The following is an 18,691-nucleotide window of genomic DNA, read 5'->3' as shown; positions in this document are numbered from 1 at the left end:
ATGTTGATATGTCCAATGACATTTTGCAAATGATCCACCACACCTGCTTATCCAATTCTGAAGTGCATTTTAAAAGTAGAACCCAGGGGCTGGGGATGTGGCTCAAGCAGTAGTGCGCTGGCCTGGCATCACGGGGTGCTGGGTTCGATCCTCAGCCCCACATAAAAATAAAATAAAGATGTTGTGTCCACCGAAAACTAAAAAATAAATATTGAATTTCTTTCCCAGTCACAAAAGGAATGAAAAATTGCTTATGAAATACGTATATACTCCATGTATTTTCTCACCTGTGTTTAGATACTCTCTGAGAACAAATTAGAATATAATACCATCTTAGATATAATCTTTGTTGATTTTGGTATACATTCTTTGATGTGTATTCATATCAGAATGCTGTCTTGAAATATGCTTTTGTTACTAAACAACATTATTAGGGAAAATTGCTATGTTGTTTAGTATTCTCTCAAATTAGAGAAAGGAAAAAATGGTTCATATCAGCATCAGTATTGCCTAAGCATTGGGACCCTTCTTTATATACATTTTCAAAGCTAAGAGTGAACCTTGACTTCTTGGCATTCTTTTCACGATTATTCTTTTCACTTCCATCCTCCATTTGTTTGGTTTTCATCAACTTTGACTAAAATTCCATGACTAAATTTAAAAGTAGTTGATATCATTATATTACTCTGGGACCTTGGAGAAGGGATCTGCGACACTCTGTGTCTTTTTTCATTCTTCTATTCCTAATATCCCCACTCCCACCAAAAAATCATAGACTAGAAGTAATAATATGCTATTTTTCATTTTTATGCAGGTTGTTTTCTTTACAGAATGCATAGCCTTTAGATATTGCCAAGCTTCTAAATTTAATGCTTTTTTTCTTACAGGAAGTGGATTAATCCTTAAGGATGAAGCTGAATCTTACCAAGGTAGTTAATGGCTGTCGCTTGGGAAAAATACAAAACTTAGGCAAAACAGGGGACCACATCATAGACATTCCAGGCTGCCTTTTGTACACCAAGACTGGCTCTGCCCCACACCTGACTCATCAAACACTGCATAATATCCATGGGATTCCTGCAATGGCTCAGCTTACGCTGTCATCCCTGTAAGTATTGGACCCCATCATTCAAGAATTGACTCTGGCAGCAGTTTAGTTACCTTAGTTAGGTGTAAGAAAGAGAAAAATGTTTTTTACTCATATGTGTTTATAGATTTTCATATTAAAATCAGAAGAGAGGTATTGGTATACATCATTTGGCTCAGACCTAGAACCACAGATGAATCCTGAGTATTAGTGCTGTGCTGCTTTTTCTACAAACTTGCAATCATTCTCTGCCCTCACTGCTACTGCTTCCTGTAGGAATGGGGCAAGAAATGTTCTCTAAGAGCTAAACTTGGAATTCAGGGGCTGTCATCATGCACCAGCCTCATAGTTATTCTGCTTCAATAATTTTTCTGCCTTAGCACTTGAACTTGCTAGTACTACTTTATGAAAATGGAACTGCTGGAGTTAAATGACTTGTGTAACATATAAACCAACTTTGTACTTACTTGAAGAGCCTACTGTATGATCAACTGATTCTGTAGTATTGTGATATCAGTTGTGACTTTGAAGGGGCAAGAGAAACAAGAAAATACAAATATTCTGAAGCAGCTCATCTGTGCCAATTTCTCTTCCCCCAGAACCATTTACAAATTTAAGGCTTTGATTTTGAGTAATGAACCTAGTCTAGTTAGTAAGGTCTCTTGAATAATGAAGTACATTGTTGTACAAGACTGCATTTAAGACTATGTAGCTTATTTGAGTGAGAAGAAGAAGGCTTCAATTGTTATGCAGTATCCATAGAATGATTCATTATTATGTATTTTTCTGTTTTATTTACAGGGCAGAACATCATGAAGTTTTGGCAGAATATAAGAAAGGAGTTGGAAACTTTATAGGTAAAAATTAAATTATTTGTGTCTTAAATGAATTTGGAGTTTGGAGATGCTATTGACTTATTGATAGTTTATTCATGCATTTATTTACTCATTATTCTAATAGAAATCTTTTGGACCAAGAATCAGCAATTGGGTATTCACAGTTGTATAGGAAACAGTTGTTGCTCTCATGGAACTCAGATCCTAGCTGAGATAAAGATAAATAGGTAATTCTAGTAAGAATATAGTGACTGCTTTGTAAGATTAGGAATATGTATGTATATCATGATAGCCCGAGAGGGAGGAGCACATATCTGCTCTGAGGATATGTGGAAGGTGATCAGAATAAAGAATTAATTCTTGAGAGAGTAGATAAGGGGGCATCTTAGATGGCTCAAAGGAGAGCATTTATTAGCCAGGTCAGTAGTGGGAATGCAGTGGTGGAAGACAGTTACAAGGCAGGTACAGGCACTGAGCAAAGGACAGAGGGGACATACACAAGATCCAAAGCATACTCAAGATCCCTTGAGCCACACTCATAAAATGGCAGATGAAGACTTTATATACAGCTATATTCTGGTATATTGATATTATCTTCTGTTCCAAAAGTAGGATTTTTTTTGGTACAGATTTATGTATTCATTTATTTAGAAGAAAAGCTTAATGGTGACAGGTACAGAACCAGTTCTTCTGTGGACCACTTTTTTCTGAAGCTTTTTCCCCAATACCTGGGACTCACTTAAGTGAAGACAGATCCTGTTTCCATTGGTTAGTGAGTCTTCTGCTTCTGTTGGTTCATCAGAGGAGTTGATGTGGCATCATTCTCCTAGATCTGAGGCCAGGTATAGTCTCCAGTTTTAAAGTGTACAGGCATGTAATTAAGTCAAAATAGCTATTGTAAGCTTTCTAGAAATAATCATAATAATTGAAATTGTGGAAAATTGAGGTGAACTGCAGAGGTTTGTAACTCACTTTGTTTATCTCTTTTTGAATGGAATCCTCCCCCCCCCCTTTTTTTACAGGAAATTTGGGTAGTATATGAAATTTAACCACTAATGGTTTACTAATTGTTGTTTTAGATTTTTTTTTTAAGTGGCTGTCTTTTAGACTAAAGAACCTAAGAAGCTGTCATCTTGAGTCAATAAAACAAAACATATTGAGAATGAGATCCATTTATAGTATCCTACAGCATCTCTATAATTCTGTCCCTAGGGACCCATGATTATTATTAATGAGATTTGTGGTTAATGAGATTTCCTTTTGATTATATCTCTTTATCTTTCTAGTACCAGTTCCTTTTGGATGGTTCCTAGAATGAGCATACTTAATGTTAAATTCTTTAAAAGAAATTGGGATCAACATGTCACTAAAAACTTTTCATTGTATCTCATACTCTGAGATACACCTTTTCTTTGTAGCAGCTCACTACATCATTAGACATGAATCATTACATTCCATTCTTTTAGATGAGTAAGTTTCAAAGTAATCTTTTTGCTTATGCTGATAGGCCACTTATAATTAATTCCAAGATAAGTACCAACTGTTTACTGTGGTTAGAGCTGATATATCCACCAATACATATGTGAAGCTGTTCCCTGTTACAGTAGTGTTATTGTTGACATAAGCACTCTCAGTGGTTCTTCTTTGTGTTTGTACAGGCATGCCAGAATCACTCTTATACTGCTCCCTGCAGGATCCAGTCAGCCCCTGTCCAGCTGGTTATGTAACAAATAAGGTGTGTTCTCAGAAGGGCCTCCAAGGCTGCAGCTTTGTTCCAGGAAGTCAGCCTGTTATGCCTCCTCAGAAGTGAGATTCTCTCTGTCTGGATTGAATTCCTTTATATCTTCTGTTTATTGTGATGATTTTAATGGAATTGGGCTGAAATATAAGAGAGAATATGGCTGCGTAAGGATGAGTTAAGGGGAGGAATATATCCTCAGCATTTTTTGTTACAAAAAAGTGGGGTGTGGAGGAGGGTCAAGCACGTGCCCAAAAAAGAAGTTGCTATGATGGGAGAAGACAATTGTCTTTTGATGCCATGCTGTATTTGCAGTTTAATAACTCCAGGGAGAGTGGGGAAGTTGCTGGTGAGTGTTATCTCATGTGTAACTATATATAGTAGAACCTCAGTGTAATACTGCTTGCTGCTAGAACAGAATTTGAAAAAGCTGGGTCCACAGCCAGAGATCTTAGTTAGTGAAGAGTGGTATCAAAAAGACTTCCTTAAAAGTTTTAATCTAGAGGTGTCCCCGTTAGCAGGATCTCTGAGGACAGTCTTCAGGTGAGGCCTCAGCAGGTACTACTGCTTTACGAATGAAATCACTTTCCCTGCACTCACTTTGTTGATCTCAACAATGTTGATTTATCTAAGAATACTATTTTCAATTATTCTCCTGTTTTAAGCTTTATTTAAATTTTATAATTTGAATTCAAAAGGCAATATTTGACCTCAGTTATCTTCCCTATTTAACAGGGGAAGACTTCATTTAAACAGTATTCTTATGCCTTTGGTACGTACTGGAAAGACCATTTGTGGCTTCTCCATCTGTGTCCGTGGTGATCTCATCTAAGAACAGATCCTGTAGGGGAAAGATTAAACAAAGATGGAATATGATACAGTGATTCTCATGATCTAAAGAGTTGATGTCTTTGCATGTAATTCTGTATCTACCTGACCTAGTAAACACTTACTAAATGTTAACATGTAGGGCTCCAGAATATGCTTTTGGGATATAGGTATAAAGTGAAATATTCTAGACAGACAAATATAAAATGGTATAATAAGTGGTTTTTTTCTGTAAAAGAAAGAAATACAAATTTCTGTAAGAGCTTAGAGGATTAAATAATTCATTACACCCAGGAACAGTTGGGGGAACATGTTAGATGATATTTAAATTCAGTTCTTTGAAGGAGACATAGTATTTTTCCAGGCAAAGAAGTAGAAGGACATGTCAGTCAAAAGGAATAGTGCCATCAAAAGCGAAGAACCAAAGTCTGTGGTTTGTTCAGGAATAGCAAGGGTGAGGTTGGGGTGGGAGAGATGAGATTGGGGACAATGGAAGATTGTGTTAGAAAAGTGTGAGGACTCTTTGGGGGGGCTAACTCAAAAGTTGGCTTGCATTACCATTGAAGGATTCTTTATGAACTGTCAGATCTCTAGAGCATTTGAAATTTGGAATTTTGCTTTTTCTCTCCATGAGACAAATTTTTACCCACCATGTCTAGATCCTAAATTGATACCATCTCTCCAGTTGTAAAGAATTAATGCTTTATTACTTTATTGCTTTCTCTTTTTTTTGTATCTTACTCTTGCTAATTCCTCTTTGTCTTGCTTTATGGCAGTCTGTGTCTGTGTGGGGTGTTGGAGGACGAGTAGAAATGACTGTATCCAAGTTCATGGCAATTCAGCAAGCCCTTCAGCCAGACTGGTTCCAGTGCCTCTCAGATGGAGAAGCATCTTGTGAGGAAACAACTTCCACAAAGAGGGCCAGAAAGTCTGTGGACCGATCCCTCCTATTCCTAGATAGCTGCCTGCGGCTACAGGAAAAGTCAGAGGTATGCTGCACCACCACCCCTCTTTTCTCTTGAAACTCCTTCCACTCTGTGATACCTCCTTTTCTGTTTCTCCTTCTACTTCTCTGCTTCTTGGTCTGTTTCACTTGTTTTTATTTTTCTTCCTTGAACTCTGAGAACTAATATTTTCTAGGATTCTATCTTAGGCTCTGTTTTCATCACATTATATGTGTCATATCCAAGCAGCTTTTCCTTTGTTTTAATTGCTGAATAATTCTAAAAATTATATGTACTGTCAACATTTGTCCATATAACTTCAGTTACATAACTACTGGCCATAGCTTGGTTGTATTACCCAAACTAATTGCTATTCATCAAACTCAGAGGGAATCAGACTTCTTGTCTTACTTCTTCGAACCTGTTCTTTCTTTCACTCTTCCTTAATACTTTATCTCAGTTCAAGTTCCTTAGTCCAGAAACTTGAGATTTTCAAGATTATATTGATTGATTGATTGAGTATTGAGCCCAAGGGCACTTTACCATTGAGCCATATCCCCAGCACTTTTTTATTTTTTATTTTGAGACGGGGTCTTGCTAAGTTGCTTTGGGCCTGCCTAAGTTGCCCAGGCTGGCCTCAAACTTGCAATACTCTTGCCTTAGCCTCCCAAGCTTCTGGGATTACAGGCATGCTCCACCACCCTTGGATTAAGAATCTTTTTCTGCGTGCATATTTAATATCCATTTATTCACTCTCCCTTGATTCTATCTCCCTAATATGTCTAGAACCTGCCTCTTCCTTCCCACCCTTCATATCACCACCTTAAGCTTCATCATCTCTTATATAGTTACCTTTGAATTATTCTTTCTGTCTCTGTTGTCTTTTTTATTTAATCCATCTTCAGCCCTGTTTTCTAAGAGACCTTTGTAAATATCCAAGTACAAGCCCATTGCCTACTTTCCTAAAAGAATTCAATGATTCTCCACTTCAACTCTTACATGGCATGTACACCTGTGACCTGGCCTTCACCTACTTTTCGGCTCATTGTGGTCTTTTCTCCTGTGGCCTGCACTCTGACCTTCCTGAATTATTTACAATTCTTTATGGCATTTGCCTGTTTTATTCTTGGGCCACCTGTATACAGACTTTGTATACAGACTTTCTTCTGGACTGTATCTTTTATTTTTTTAATCTCCAGCCATAATCCCATTCTTGCTCCCATTGGCTTACTTCATTCCATTCATCATTCTATGAAACTGGTTCCTGATTTTTTCCAGAAGGTGCTATTCATGCTTTGATATCCCTTTAATTTGTAGTTGTATTTTAACTCTAGTTATATTCCAGTGATTTCTTATGCACTTACCTTTATTAAATTGTGGCCTCTTTAAGCTCAATTTCTATGTTGTTTTTGTATTTTCATCATGTAACAGAAGACCGGCACATGGTTAACCTCAGTAAATGTTTGCTGATGGTGAATGGTTATGATGGTGAGGAAGATGAAACTGTATATAAGGGAGCCCAGGAGCAAATTTGGTGAAGTTGGAAGAGGATGCATTTATTAGGAGAGCAGAGGAAGTGAGGGAACAAAAGATACTGATCAGACAAGAGACTTCCAATATTTAAGATAATTTATGTGGAGTAATTATTTATATATATATAAATTATATATATTATAAATTATTTATATTTAATCAGGTCTAATCAGGTATAAGCTCATTTTGAGGAACATGATTATTTTGACGCTAGCAATAAAAATATAAATTGGCTAATAAGCTTAATGTACATGAAATATTAGAGGAAACTTAGTGGTCATTCTAAATAAAACTCATATTATCTTCAATAGGAGTCCAGCTTAGGGACATTGCTGTAGGTCTGGGTAGATAGTGTTGGCTTGATAGCATTTATTTTGAGTTAGTAATTATCTTTGTTGGACTAGTAACATTTGGATAAATAGAAAGCAGCAGGACAGTGCTGGGTATGGTGGCACATGCCTATAATCTCAGTGACTCTGAGACAGGAGGATTGCAAGTTCAAGGCTAGCCTGGGCAACTTATCAGGACACTGTCACAAAATAAAAAATAAAAAGGGCTGGAGATGTAGCTTATTAGTAGATGGCCCCTGGGTTCAGTCCCCAGTTCTGAAAGAAAGCAGGCAAGTAAATAAGCAAGCAAGCAGGACAGGGAGTATGATAGGGAGTATAGTTCTTAGAAAGGCCAGATGTGCCTCAGGTTCCTCATTTTTATTATTGCAAGCAGCCTTATCATTTCACATTACTTCCATGCATTCCATTTTAGACAGTAAATTATATGACCATACTTTTTCACATGGTTGTACTACTCATGTGAAGGGGCAGTCCTGTGTATTTACATGTTTTGAGTATTTGCATGCATCTTTTTCTGTTTCTGTGATGTCTTCCCCATCTTATTCACTGGATCCTTTTATTCTGAATGTTCAATATTGAAGCTCCCCAAATCTGTTTTTAGTTTGCTTTCTTCTCCATAAATTCCCTAGGTCAGGAATGGCAAATGGGTTTCATCCATGGAGCTTAGCGCCTTACCCAGTGCCATAGGAAGAGTTGTCTGTTAGCCCTGTCTGCCACAGAAACAGGAGAGGAAAGTGATGTCAGTCAAATGCCTAAATTTCTAGTCTGGATGACCTAACTTGTGTCAGATATATTCATATAACTTAAGCTTTATATACTCAGTGGTTGAATTGAAATTGCTGTTTGCACATCCCATTAATACCTTAGATTAAGAGTGCACAAAGCAGAATAATCATTGTGCCTCAGCCTCCACTATTTTTCTAAGATTATTCCCTGCCTTTGCTTTTAGCACCATCTCCCTGAATTTCCAAAACAGGAGCCAGTAGTCTTTCTAGAATTCATCTTCATCCTCTACTAAGAAAACTAATTCACCAGATTGTATTGATCCTGCCTCCTGATGCAGTTTCAAATTTTATTTGTACTCTTTCTTCCTCTGCCTGGGCCTTAGTCCAGATCATCTTGTGTTTCACCGAGGTTAGTTAAATTGTCTCCTATGCGTTCCTTAGCCATACTCACCTTTATTTTTCACACAGCAGCCAAAATAGTCTGATTCTTTCCCTTCTGCTTAAATGAAGGGGTGAAATTCCTTCTTTACAGTGTTTCAGACTTCCTCCCCATCCTTTTCTTTTACCAGAGAGCCAGTATTGATTTGTGTATGTCCTTGCAAGGCTTATTTTTGGAGTTGTATACATGTAATGAATACTAGAATCGGGTGCAGTGGCACATGCCTGCAATCCCAGTGAATCGGGAAGCTGAGCAGGAAGATCACAAGTCAAGGCCAGCTTCAGCAACTTAGTAAGGTCCTAAGCAATTTAGTGAGATCCTGTCTTAAAATAAAAAATAGAAAGTGGCTCAGTGGTAAAAAGACTCTGGGTCTAATCAGCAGTACCAAAAACAAACTAACCAATCAACAAGCATAGATATGCATGCCTGTATTATGGGCATATGATTACATGTTCAACAATTTATTTGGTTTTGGTTAACAAAGTTCTAAAACTCCTGTCCATGCACTTAATTAGTATATCTACTTCATTCTTTTTAAAATAACTATAGGAAACCATGTTATGAATGTGTCATAGTTTATGCTTTTGCTCTGCTGATGAATGTTTAGGTTGTTTCCAGTTTTTCATTATTCTAAATATCTTTGTAAATATGTCTTGATGCATATGAATGAATGTATTTATAGGACAGATCATTGAAAGTGGAATTTTAGGATCCAAAGATAAAGATTGATATTTTAATAGTTGTTATCTACTTGCCCTCCTAAAAAGCTGAACTAATTTTTACTCTTTTTTGGTGAAAGTCTAAGGGAAATGAGAGGTGCCATTTCCCTTACACTTTTTCCTCCACTCTGTTATTTGTGTTTTAACTTTTTTGTTATTGTGATTGGCAAAAATGGCATTTTATTGTTTCCGCTTTGCATTTCCTTGCTGGTGAAGCTTAGTAGCTTTCCATATGCATATAGGGCATTCAGATTTTTCTGAATTTTGTTTAGTTTTGTTTTAATCGAAGTTAGGACATGCTGATTCCTATTGATTGCCCCTGTTTCCTCAGTCTTTTCTTACCTATTTTGTGTTTTGCACAGAGTGTTTCTGGAGATTGTTGGGGAGCATCACCTTCCTTTGATGTTTCATCTGCAGTAATTTTGTTGTGGTCTCTTCTGTCCATTGGACCATGTAAGGTACATGTAAAAAAGTGTCTTACTGAAAATGGTTAAGAGCATCAATCCTTTTCTTACCTCAGGTCCTTCAGAAAAGTATCATCATTGGAGTGATTGAAGGTGGAGACGTGATGGAGGAGAGGTTGAGGTCAGCACGAGAGACAGCCAAGCGGCCAGTTGGAGGCTTCCTTCTGGATGGCTTCTATGGGAATCCAGGAACCCTGGAGACTAGACTGCACTTGCTGTCATCTGTCACTGCAGAGCTCCCGGAGGACAAACCGAGGCTAGTGTTCAGTTGGGATGCAGGCCAACCTCAAGGGATACAAGAAAGGAGTGCTGGCCAGTTGTGTATGATACAGTCTGTGTATGAGTATGCCTTCTGATGTTTTGATTATGCCCTTTCTGTCCTTTTCTCAGCAGACTGTGAGGGAAGTTTTCATCAAGCTTAGCCTGCCCTGATTTCAGAATGTAGAACAGAGGATGATTGCCATGTGAATTACTATATTGATCCCCATAAGTGAGGGCAAGTGTTATACTGTTTCCTCACATTCTTGTGCCAAGTATAAATATTGTTTTTGTTCATTCTAACTTGTTACTTGAGGACAGGTGTAGAGTCATGCGGAATTCTGGTTTAAATCAAGGAAAGTTGAGGACAGATCTTGGATGCCTAATGTGTTGAGGCTCTACTAATAAGAAGTTTTAGATTTGAGATAGGTAGTGAGTAGTGCCATTTTTTGAAGTTCAGGGAATTGGCAACATAAGTGGGATTGGTTCTCATGTTTCCATACGTGCAGAATTTGCTATATACTCATGAACAGAGATGATCTGCAAGATTCAAAGCTACAAATTGGAAGTTTCTGAAAGCAGCTCATGTCACCTTAGACTTCCTAAATTTTAGCTCTTTCTTTCTTAAAAGAGGAAAACAAACAAACAAACAAAACACCAGGTAAACCTGGAGGTCTTTATGTTAAGTGAAATAACCAAAGCGCAGAAAGACCAGTGCTGCACAATTTCACTCATATGTGGAACCTAAAAAAGTTATGTCACAGTATAGAGTAGAATAGTGTTTATAAATGACTTGGGTGGGTGGGTTAGGAGGATGTTGGTCAAAGGATATATAATTGCACAGGAGGGATAAGTTTAAGGGATGTGCTGTACCTTCTGGTGACCATGGTTAATGATGATAAATTGTATTCTTGAAAAAGGCAATGTGAATGGATGTTAAGTGTTCTCACCATAAAAGTGATAATTAGATGAGATAATGCATTCATTAATTAGCTAGATTTAACCATTTTATAATACACACACACACACACTTCAAAACATGTTGTATATGACAAATACATGCAATTTTATCTGTCAGTTAAAAAAAAGACTTTGTAGTCTTTTATTTCACTTGGTGTGAATAATCATGCTTTTTTCCTGCACATATATATATATGAAGTTTGATTATGGGGTGCTGCCTGGTATTCCTGAGGGCTATTGAATAGTATATAGAATATGTCATTTTATTACTTTTTTTAAAATTCAGGTATAACATGCAATAAAATGCACAAATGATTGGATACAGGTCAATGAATTTTTTGCACATTTGTGTAAAGACCATGCAGAAAAGGGTTTTCCCACCCAGCTTTTGCCCCAGTGTTTATCCTCATCCTCTTGCATTCATTGCACTCCCTGTCCTTGTTTCATTCTGGTTCAGATAACAACTCAGCACTAGTATTCCTAGTCATTTTCTGGACTTTTTTGTGTTAAGTGCTCACAGATGTCTGTTACTGAATTTGAAAGCTGGGATTGTTTTTCTTTCTATCAGCATGTAGAAATGCCAGCTTCAGTTGGAGAGGAGTTCCAAAACACTACATTATTTGAAGGAAACTGTAGTCAGGAAAACTGGCATATATTTAAGGTTTCTGCTTGTTTAATATTACATAAGCCTTTTTTTGAACTTCTTTTAGAAATCAGAGAATATGTAAGCTCTTCTCTTCCAGTTCATGAAAAAGGGGCTATCAGTAGAAAAACAAACATAAAAAATACTTTCAATCAGCCAGCCTGATCAAATGCATCTCTATCATTTTGTTTTAGTGGCAAAACCTGCCTGAAAATTATTAATACTCTCTGAATGCCTTATCCAGTCCCTCAGAAAACACCATTTCATTCTATGGTACAGACTTTCTGTTGACAGAGAAAATATAAAGAAAACCAACTAGATTCTTAGATCTTGTGGCCAGAGTTCAAATTCTAAGAGCAAGAGTCGCTGTATAAATGAAGCTATCCTGAATATGGTAGATAAAATATCTTTACTGAACCAATTTTGAAAAATAATTATAAGAAAAATTCAGTTAATAATTTGAAGGAGAAAGAAAGCATGTAGCTTTGCACTCTTAAAAAAAAAAAATCTCTATAGTATATATATGAGCTATAAAGTTCACCCAAGACCAGGGAAGCTGTTCAGAAAGGATGAGAAGGGAAAGAGAAACCAACCATTATTGAGTTTCTGTAGAGTCAGGAACTATACTGTATGCTTTTCCAAATATCTTATTAATTCTCACAGTGATTTTGTGGAGGAATATATTATTGCTCTTAACTCAGAGATGTTAAAAACCTGCCCAAAATAACACAGCAGTTAAATAAGCGGTAGGGCTTGGATGTAAGCTCATCTCTCTCTTCCTTCAAAGCCCTAAGCTCTTTCTACCACATGTTGCTATCTGCTGCCAGCCACTCCAACCCTGATTGCTGTCTTTTGTTATTATTGCTTTTAATACCCTGTTCATCAGAAAGACTCTTGATGTCATTCCGGGCATTGTCCTCATGTCACTGTTCTTATTGTCATTTTCACAGGCTCATTTGTGGTGTTAGCCGGCCAGATGAAGTGCTCGAGTGTATCGAAAGAGGAGTGGACTTATTTGAGAGTTTTTTCCCTTATCTAGTGACAGAGCGAGGATGTGCCCTGGCTTTCAGCTTTGATTACCAGCCGAATCCTGAAGAGACATGTAGGTCTTCTGAAGTTCATCTCTGTCTTAAGGAAGTTTCTTCTATTTCCTATTGATTTTTGACCTGAGTCACAAGTCAGAAATATGTACATGTCAAGCCAGTCTTTTATAAAACGCCATCTTTTTGTTATCTGTATTCCTTGGCATTTTGGCATATAAAACTAGGTACTTAAAACTATGCATGTAACTCTTCAATATTGGGTTATTGATACTGTAGTGAGTAAAAACAAGACCTTTTCTGTTAAGCTGAAAAAAGAACATTCAGAGTAAATTGTGATAAAAATCTAAGAAAATTTTGAAAATCTTTGAACTGCTTGGTAAAAGTTAATTTGTCCCCACCCCCGCCCCCACAAAAGAGTTGTTTGCTTTTTGCAAGTCCCATTTTTGTAAACCCCATGCAATTAAATTACAGGGAACCTTACCATCATCTGATCCTGGTGTTGCATTTAGCTTTTTGGAGTTTTTTTACACACTGAAATGAGAAAGCTGTTTTCCTCTGTTAATATTGCTTTGAAGCACTGCCATTTTTCTTTTATTGTTTAGTTATTCAGAAGTCAAGGCAGGCAGTTTTACATTCTAACACTCACTTGGCAGTGGAAAAGGAACCGGACACAGCCTGTGGCTGGGGGTCTCTTGAAGCAGTTGTGCTGGAGAATGTTGTCTGCCCCATCCTCCTCTGACTTTGGAGATGGTCTTTCCTTTTCATTTTCCTTTCTCTGCTTTCCTCTGAACTCTTCCTTGACCAGAGCCAACCTTAACTTTGAATAGGACCCCAGAATTCTTTAAATGTTCCCTTTATTTCCTACAAGTGATTAAATTTCATTCAGAAGATGTCACACTTTTATAAAGCAACCTCGATATTAATCTAAATCAGATTACTTCTAGATACAAAATAAATTAGGTTGATCAAGTTCTTATATATAGGAGGTCAATTTTACTGTTCTTTTAGACAGACCAGAGCATGATATATGTGAATAGGCATACCATTAACACTTTATACATTTTCATGACTTCATTTACAAACTAAATTACTTCCATCAGGACAGAGATAACTTAGTCTTCCAGTACCATGAATATATACAAAGCTCTACAAAGAGGCTGACACTGAGTTCTGTGTCTCCGGATGGAGCAAGTTCCTTTTTGGCTAGAGAAAGCCACATTCCTTCATGATTAGGAAAACTGAAATAGTTTTATTAATCATATTTGTGTGTAGTGTTTGTGTAAGTATGTTGTACATTAAAGATTTTGCCAATTAATATTGTATAATCTACTTGAAATATAGACCATATAGACCGCTACAAAGTCCTGTTTTTATTTGCGGGTACACTTGAGATGAGGCTAAGGAATAACCCCAGCACATACATACACATTAAGTGTTAGTTAAAATTATTCCTTGATAGTAGGGTTATATGTTACATACCTAAAACCATAGTTTGCTTAGACATTGTTGAATATTTCAAATTGTTTTGATACGGTAGATAATAGGTCAGTGATCATCTGGGAGTATACTGCTATTTTTCTTTCTTGTGTGATTTCCTTAGGATAAATTTCAAGAGTGGAATTACAGGGTCAAAGGGCATGAAATAATAACTAAAATAAAATTCTTCCAATGGCTACTCTTTATCTGATCTTCATTCAAGACTTTCTTTTGGTTTGTCCTTTAGTATTACAACAGAATGGGACACAAGAAGAAATCAAATCTGTGGATCAAATAGAAAAAATTAAAACAACTGATTGCAACCAAGAAATGACATCATTTGAAATTAATCTGAAGGAAAAAAGGTAAAAATTTTTTGAAGTTTGAATTTTGATTTCTAACTTTTTAATTTTTGTCTGTTTTAAAAGTTTATGTAACTGTTCCCTTTTCAGTTTATGACTTCATAAAATATTTATAGTTGGATATTACTTAGGCCTTCTCAAATTTGGTTCCAGAAAACCTTTTTTCTGCAGATGAATTTGTGTACTTTATCTTGTCAAAAAATTGAGGCTAGATAACAATTGCTTTAGAAAAGCTGTCAAAAGATTAGACCAAATCCATTTGTTTTGTGTCTTTTATTCCTTCCAAGTACTTTAAATAATGATGGAGTGAAATTTGATTTCAAGATAAAACAAAGTTTATAACTTGTAAGGAACTCAAGTTGTCTTGGTTATGTGCAGTTATAAATCTTAAATAAAACATTTGCCTCAATAAAGAATGAACTAAGATACACTGTAATTCCCATTTGATCAAAAGTGATAATTCTCAGTACCAGAGAGGGGTGTTTCTGTGAGTCTGGTGCATTCCCTTCAGGATGAGGATTTATTGGTTTCTGGACATTCGTTTCTATTTATATTTTGTTGGGGCTTCTTGATGTAGGTCTGAAATAGTAAAATCTAACTCATTTAACTTTGTGAAAAATACCCAAGGAGATTAATTTCTGTTTAAAATATTTTTGTATTTTAAAATATAACTGGTTACAGTACTACTAAAATTCCCTTTTTTTTTTTTTTTTGTAGATGTAATTGGAAATTATAGTATGCTTATTACCAGTGCTAGACTTGAAGTTTTGGAGACTTGGAGACAAATTCTAGCACTGCTTTTAAATATAAGACATTGGTCAAGTCACTTAGCTTCTCTTTAATAGCTGATAAAAGGTATAGTACTGCATAGTACTTAGTATAGTACAGTATAGTACTTAGTATGCGCCCAGCAGAATTCTATACTATACTATATACTATAGTACAGTACTATATAGTACAATGTATATAGTTCTATACTATACTGTATACTTAGTATACTTAGTACTGTATAGTACTTAGTATGCGCCCAGCAGAGTTCAAGCCCTTTCAGCTCTCTTAACTCATTTAATCCTCTCAACAACTCAGTGAGGTGGAATACCTTTGGTTCATGGATGAGAAACAAAGGCAAAGATAGATGTTAAGTGACTTTCCCAAGTGAGTTGTAGAGCCAGAATTCACTCTGGGTAGGCCCAGAGTCCTGTAAACCCCATAAAAACAGCTATCTCAAAGAGTAGATGCAGATTAAATAAGACAGTGTGTGTGAAAATGCTTTATAAACTATAACAGCTATGGAAGTAGAAAGTTATGCCATGTTTTTTGATGGCAAGGGGTGAGAAGTGTCAGACCAGCATTTCCTAACCTTGTGTGCCTTTTCAGTGCTCAACATGAGTGACCATGTAGATTTTTTAGCCACCAGCCTTGAAGATTGTATCCATTAGAGGAAAACTCCTGAGTCTCCGTGATTCATTGCATTCTTTGTTAACTTTTATCCACATTGCCATCTTATGGAGGTGCCTAGCACTAAACATTGGCCAGGCTTGTTATTAACGATTGGTAACTTTGCCAGCAAAACAGATAGTCTAGGTTGTGGCTTTCTTATATTCTTCACTTTCTAGAATGTCACTGTGGCTTCCTTTTGCAGGTATCAAGAGGACTTTAATCCACTGGTAAGAGGGTGTTCCTGTTATTCCTGTAAAAATCACACTCGTGCATACATCCACCATCTACTGGTGACCAATGAGCTGCTGGCTGGGGTCCTGCTAATGATGCACAATTTTGAACACTACTTTGGATTTTTCCAATCCATCCGGGAAGCACTAAAAAGTGACAGACTGGCACAGTTGAAAGAACTCATCCGCAGGCAAGCATGTTAAGAATTGGCAATACAAATCTGCCTCTGCACTGAGCTTGTATCACTGTTATAACATGGAAAGAAGAAAAGAAGAAACAGTCGTAGCTTGAAGCATTTAAATTTGGAATAAAATCTGTCAAAATAAAGAATGTCTGTCCCAAATGCCCACATGAGGGTGAAAAGATGTCTTCTAAAGACTTAAATGGCCTAGATTGATCCAAAGGGATTGAACCATCATCTGTAAAATTTCTAGGCCAATTCTATTAGTGGGTAGAGACTCATTTAGTAAAAAACCAGAGGTGAGAAGATACCCTCGAAGAGGAGGATGAGAGTCTGGGAACACTGAGATGGAGATGACTGTGCATGAGTAGCATAACCTCTGTGGATACATGTCTGTTGATTGGGGTTTTCTTAATTTTGATCCTCATAATTGGGAAGCTCTTTTGGATACTTTTACCTTCCATGCTGCCGTGGTAATACAGTCACTCCGAAAGGGCTCTTGTGACTTAATCATGTTTGCCTCTGCCCTGGAACATGGGGCTTAACCAATGCTCCTACGAACTTTGACCCAAGTCATTCTTCATTTGGCCAGTGGGTCTATTTGTCTTCCTAGAACCACTGTTCTTGCCCGTAGGATCCAAAAGTGTACCTAGCTGCTTTCGACTGGTCGTACAGATCCACTATACTCCACCCTTCAGGTTCATCAACATCCTAATCATGAAATGACTATAGTCCTGTCACTTGTGGAGATTCATTTCTAGTTTTTCCCCTTGGATGAAGCCTGGTGGGCAATTAGAAGATCAGTTTTAGTCCTACTTAGCTGTGTTACCTAGAAAAAACGATTTAGGCCTCTGGCCTGTTACCTCATGAATAAACAGGGACAGGCATAGTGGATATGAGCTTCTAAGAATCTTTTAGCTTTAAAATTTGAGGAACAACCAGGCATGGTAGTGTACATCTATGTGTTCATACTTCTTGTTCAATGCCAAGCCCATCTATAATCTTAGCTACTCAGAAGATTGAAAGCAGGAAGATTCCAAGTTAGAGACCAGCCTGGGCAACTTAGTAAGACCCTGTTTCAAAATTAAAAGTGAAAAAAAGCTGGGGATACAGTTCAGGATTAGAACACTTGCCTCGCATGCATGATGTCCAAGAAAACATTTTTTTTTTCCTTGAGAAACAAAGTTTTAGATTAGAGTACTAAACATACTTTTCATCCTTGCTTATTCATCACTATTGACCTGATTTTTAAAAAATACAGCAGTACCAGGAGACAGGCAATAGAATAGATATTTAGCACTAAAATGAAGTTCTGCCTATCAATTTTGGAGTTGTTGGTGAATTAGCATCAGAGATCCTGGGGGGGTCCTTCCTTGGTCCTCTCTGATTGTATGATTTTGTTCTTATCAGAAGAGGAGTAATATTTTTGTTGATGATATCACTGGTTATTTTTATTTTATTTTGTGCTTTTCTATATTTGTCAATTTTTATAAGGAATACAAATACACGTATATAGTCATTTTTTGTAAAATAACAATAACCAAACCAAAAAGACTTTTTTTGGAAGGGGTAACAAATGCATTGTTTTACCCTCTTATGCTTTTCTGGTTTTTAAATTTTAATGGGCATTATTGAATGTTGTTTGTAGTTATTATGTGATTCTTGTATTTTTATGTGTTGGGAACCCATCTATATGTTTTTCTTTTTAGTGATGTAACTTCTCGGTGAATGGCAAAGGACACTTATGGACAACAGAGTTTCTGTTCTCAAGGATCTAATTCTCTTGGAATTATTGTATTATACTTATTTATGTGTTCATATTTCTTGTTCAATGCCAAACCCATTGTTGAAGGATTATCAGTAAATATCCCAGAGTCCATATAAAAGTTATGAGTTTTATTTATGTTCAAAATACTGAAAATTCTGTTCAACATTATTCAGTTTCCTGGGTCTTTTTCTTATTAGCACATTTCAAAAAATGTTTCTGTCCTTTAATGTAGTAAATCTATTAAAGGCAATATCTAATAAACATTTTTAATTTAAAAAATTCACTGTGTATTGCTTTCTGTAATGGTAGTGAGTCTATTAAGACAAAATATTAAATTTCCATGGCACCAGAAATGTTCTAGAGATTTCTCACTGGAAAAATATTTTTTCTCTAAGAACTTTCATGCTAAATGCAGAATCCAAAGAGGAACTATTATTAAATGATATGTGTTTTGAAAATTTCCTTATCTCTATATTTATTTAATCAGAGGCCATAAGACCATGATAGTACATAATTAAAAAAAAATAACAATCATAATCTTGGGAGATTTTATTGTACTAAGCAACTTAGTAAAGGCATTCCATATGAATCTCACTGACCTTTAAAGCCTCACTGTGAGGTACTGGTATTACTATATTGAGGTTAAAATTTGAGTTTCAGGAAGGT

The 18,691-nt window shown here is 36.5% G+C and overlaps 1 protein-coding gene across 1 annotated transcript; it reads left to right on the top strand.

Annotated features, from left to right (window-relative positions):
- Nucleotides 1-893: 893 nt before the first annotated feature.
- On the top strand, nt 894-18,199 carry Qtrt2 (queuine tRNA-ribosyltransferase accessory subunit 2). Its single transcript, XM_076867998.2, has 8 exons — nt 894-1,108; nt 1,889-1,944; nt 3,582-3,658; nt 5,266-5,478; nt 9,720-9,919; nt 12,475-12,626; nt 14,291-14,408; nt 16,048-18,199. Exons 1-8 carry the CDS (start codon nt 909-911, stop codon nt 16,277-16,279), a joined length of 1,248 nt encoding a protein of 415 aa, XP_076724113.1. The 5' UTR covers nt 894-908; the 3' UTR covers nt 16,280-18,199.
- The last annotated feature ends 492 nt before the right edge of the window (nt 18,200-18,691 follow it).

Source organism: Callospermophilus lateralis, chromosome 10 (genome assembly GCF_048772815.1).
Source record: "Callospermophilus lateralis isolate mCalLat2 chromosome 10, mCalLat2.hap1, whole genome shotgun sequence".
NCBI lineage: Eukaryota > Metazoa > Chordata > Mammalia > Rodentia > Sciuridae > Callospermophilus > Callospermophilus lateralis.
The sequence above is the reverse complement of the archived record's forward strand: the minus strand, read 5'-3'. Positions and strand labels throughout refer to the sequence as shown.

Excerpts from the sequence above, each read along its gene's own strand:
- Qtrt2 (XM_076867998.2), top strand. The coding sequence starts at position 909 with ATGAAGCTGAATCTTACCAAGGTAGTTAATGGCTGTCGCTTGGGAAAA. Across the intron at positions 5,479-9,719 it reads GGCTACAGGAAAAGTCAGAG|GTCCTTCAGAAAAGTATCAT; the intron begins GTATGCTGCACC and ends TTCTTACCTCAG. Across the intron at positions 12,627-14,290 it reads GCCGAATCCTGAAGAGACAT|TATTACAACAGAATGGGACA; the intron begins GTAGGTCTTCTG and ends TTTGTCCTTTAG.